The sequence below is a fragment of the Nanorana parkeri genome, unplaced genomic scaffold, assembly GCF_000935625.1.
Source record: "Nanorana parkeri isolate BGI_ZX_2015 unplaced genomic scaffold, ASM93562v1 scaffold1688, whole genome shotgun sequence".
Classification (NCBI taxonomy): Eukaryota; Metazoa; Chordata; class Amphibia; order Anura; family Dicroglossidae; genus Nanorana; species Nanorana parkeri.
The window spans coordinates 171129-172370 of record NW_017307956.1 but is presented as its reverse complement, the minus strand read 5'-3'; the positions used below and the strand labels follow the sequence as shown (position 1 = coordinate 172370).

Sequence of the window (1242 nt, the reverse complement as noted above, 5' to 3'; positions counted from 1 at the left end):
TGCTGGACCATGTGCTTGCCCAAGTATACAGGACTCCCCCTGACAAAGCCTTCTTCCATTTGTCTCTCTAGAAGGAAGGCCCCATCTTTGTTTGGGCATCATCCAGGGTCACCATCTACTTACTGGACTAAGATGCCGGCTCAGAGATGACACAATAATGTAAATCCTGGTGTCCCAGCACTTCTTGGCTGTAATGCTTCCTCCTGCCTGCAGCAGACTGATCACTGGGGGAGGAGAGACTGAGGAAATGCTTCCTCCTGCCTGCAGCATGCTGATCACTGGGGGAAAGGAGAATGTGGAAATGCTTCCTCCTGCCTGATCACTGGGGGAGGAGAGACTGAGGAAATGCTTCCTCCTGCCTGCAGCAGACTGATGCCTGGGGGAGGGGAGACTGAGGAAATGCTTCCTCCTGCCTGCAGCAGACTGATCACTGGGGGAGGGGGGACTGAGGAAATGCTTCCTCCTGCCTGCAAGAGGCTGATGCCTGGGGGAGGGGAGACTGAGGAGAATGTGGAAATGCTTCCTCCTGCCTGCAGCAGACTGATGACATAATCTCAGCCTAGGCAAAGTCACTGCTTAATGAAGATCTTCAATGATAAAAGCCATGCAATCAGGCCGGTGCCCCCCTTCTTCTCCACAACTATTACATGGCTTGTCTCTGACACTGAGCATACACACACCTGACAGTCGGGGCCGGCCGACAATATATGAGAATTTAGGAAGATCTTTGGTCCACTTTAACGGAGAATTTGTGTCTTTTAGGGACTATTGCGCTGAAGGTCGTAATGTCTAATTCTACAGAGGAAAGTGTTGAGGACTCGGTGAATGCCTTCATCAGAAAGGTAATGAATCCTCTCATTGATACAATGTAAATCATGATGGTCTGTTATCAGTGGGCGGTGCGCTGCTGCCCCCAAGTGGCCGCTTTGTATACCAGGAATCCGCTGCGATATAATCATATTTATAGATGAATCTGACTGATGAGATTCCCAAAGATTTCCATCTCTGGTCCGAACCTCATTCTATGAATCACATTTATATGTCTGATTGATGAGGAGTCCACAGAGTCGAATATACTGTTATGTGTATGACCAGGGCCGGCCTTAGGGGTGCGCGAGCTGTGCGGCCGCACAGGGCGCCATGGCAACAAAGGCGTCAGGCGGCCGACACAGCTTGTCCTCAGGGCGGCTTCTCTCCTCCTCAGCGCTGGCCATCCGACATGACAGCGCTCCCTCGTCCGCC

The 1242-nt window shown here is 51.7% G+C and overlaps 1 protein-coding gene across 1 annotated transcript in view; it reads left to right on the top strand.

The window, feature by feature from the left end:
* LOC108799303 (mucin-2-like) overlaps positions 1 to 1242 on the top strand; it is a 57833-nt gene that overhangs the window by 23327 nt on the left and 33264 nt on the right. The window contains exon 5 of the mRNA XM_018571153.1: positions 763 to 868. Within this exon, the coding sequence (XP_018426655.1) occupies positions 763 to 868 (106 nt within the window). The remainder of the gene's footprint in view (positions 1 to 762; positions 869 to 1242) is intronic.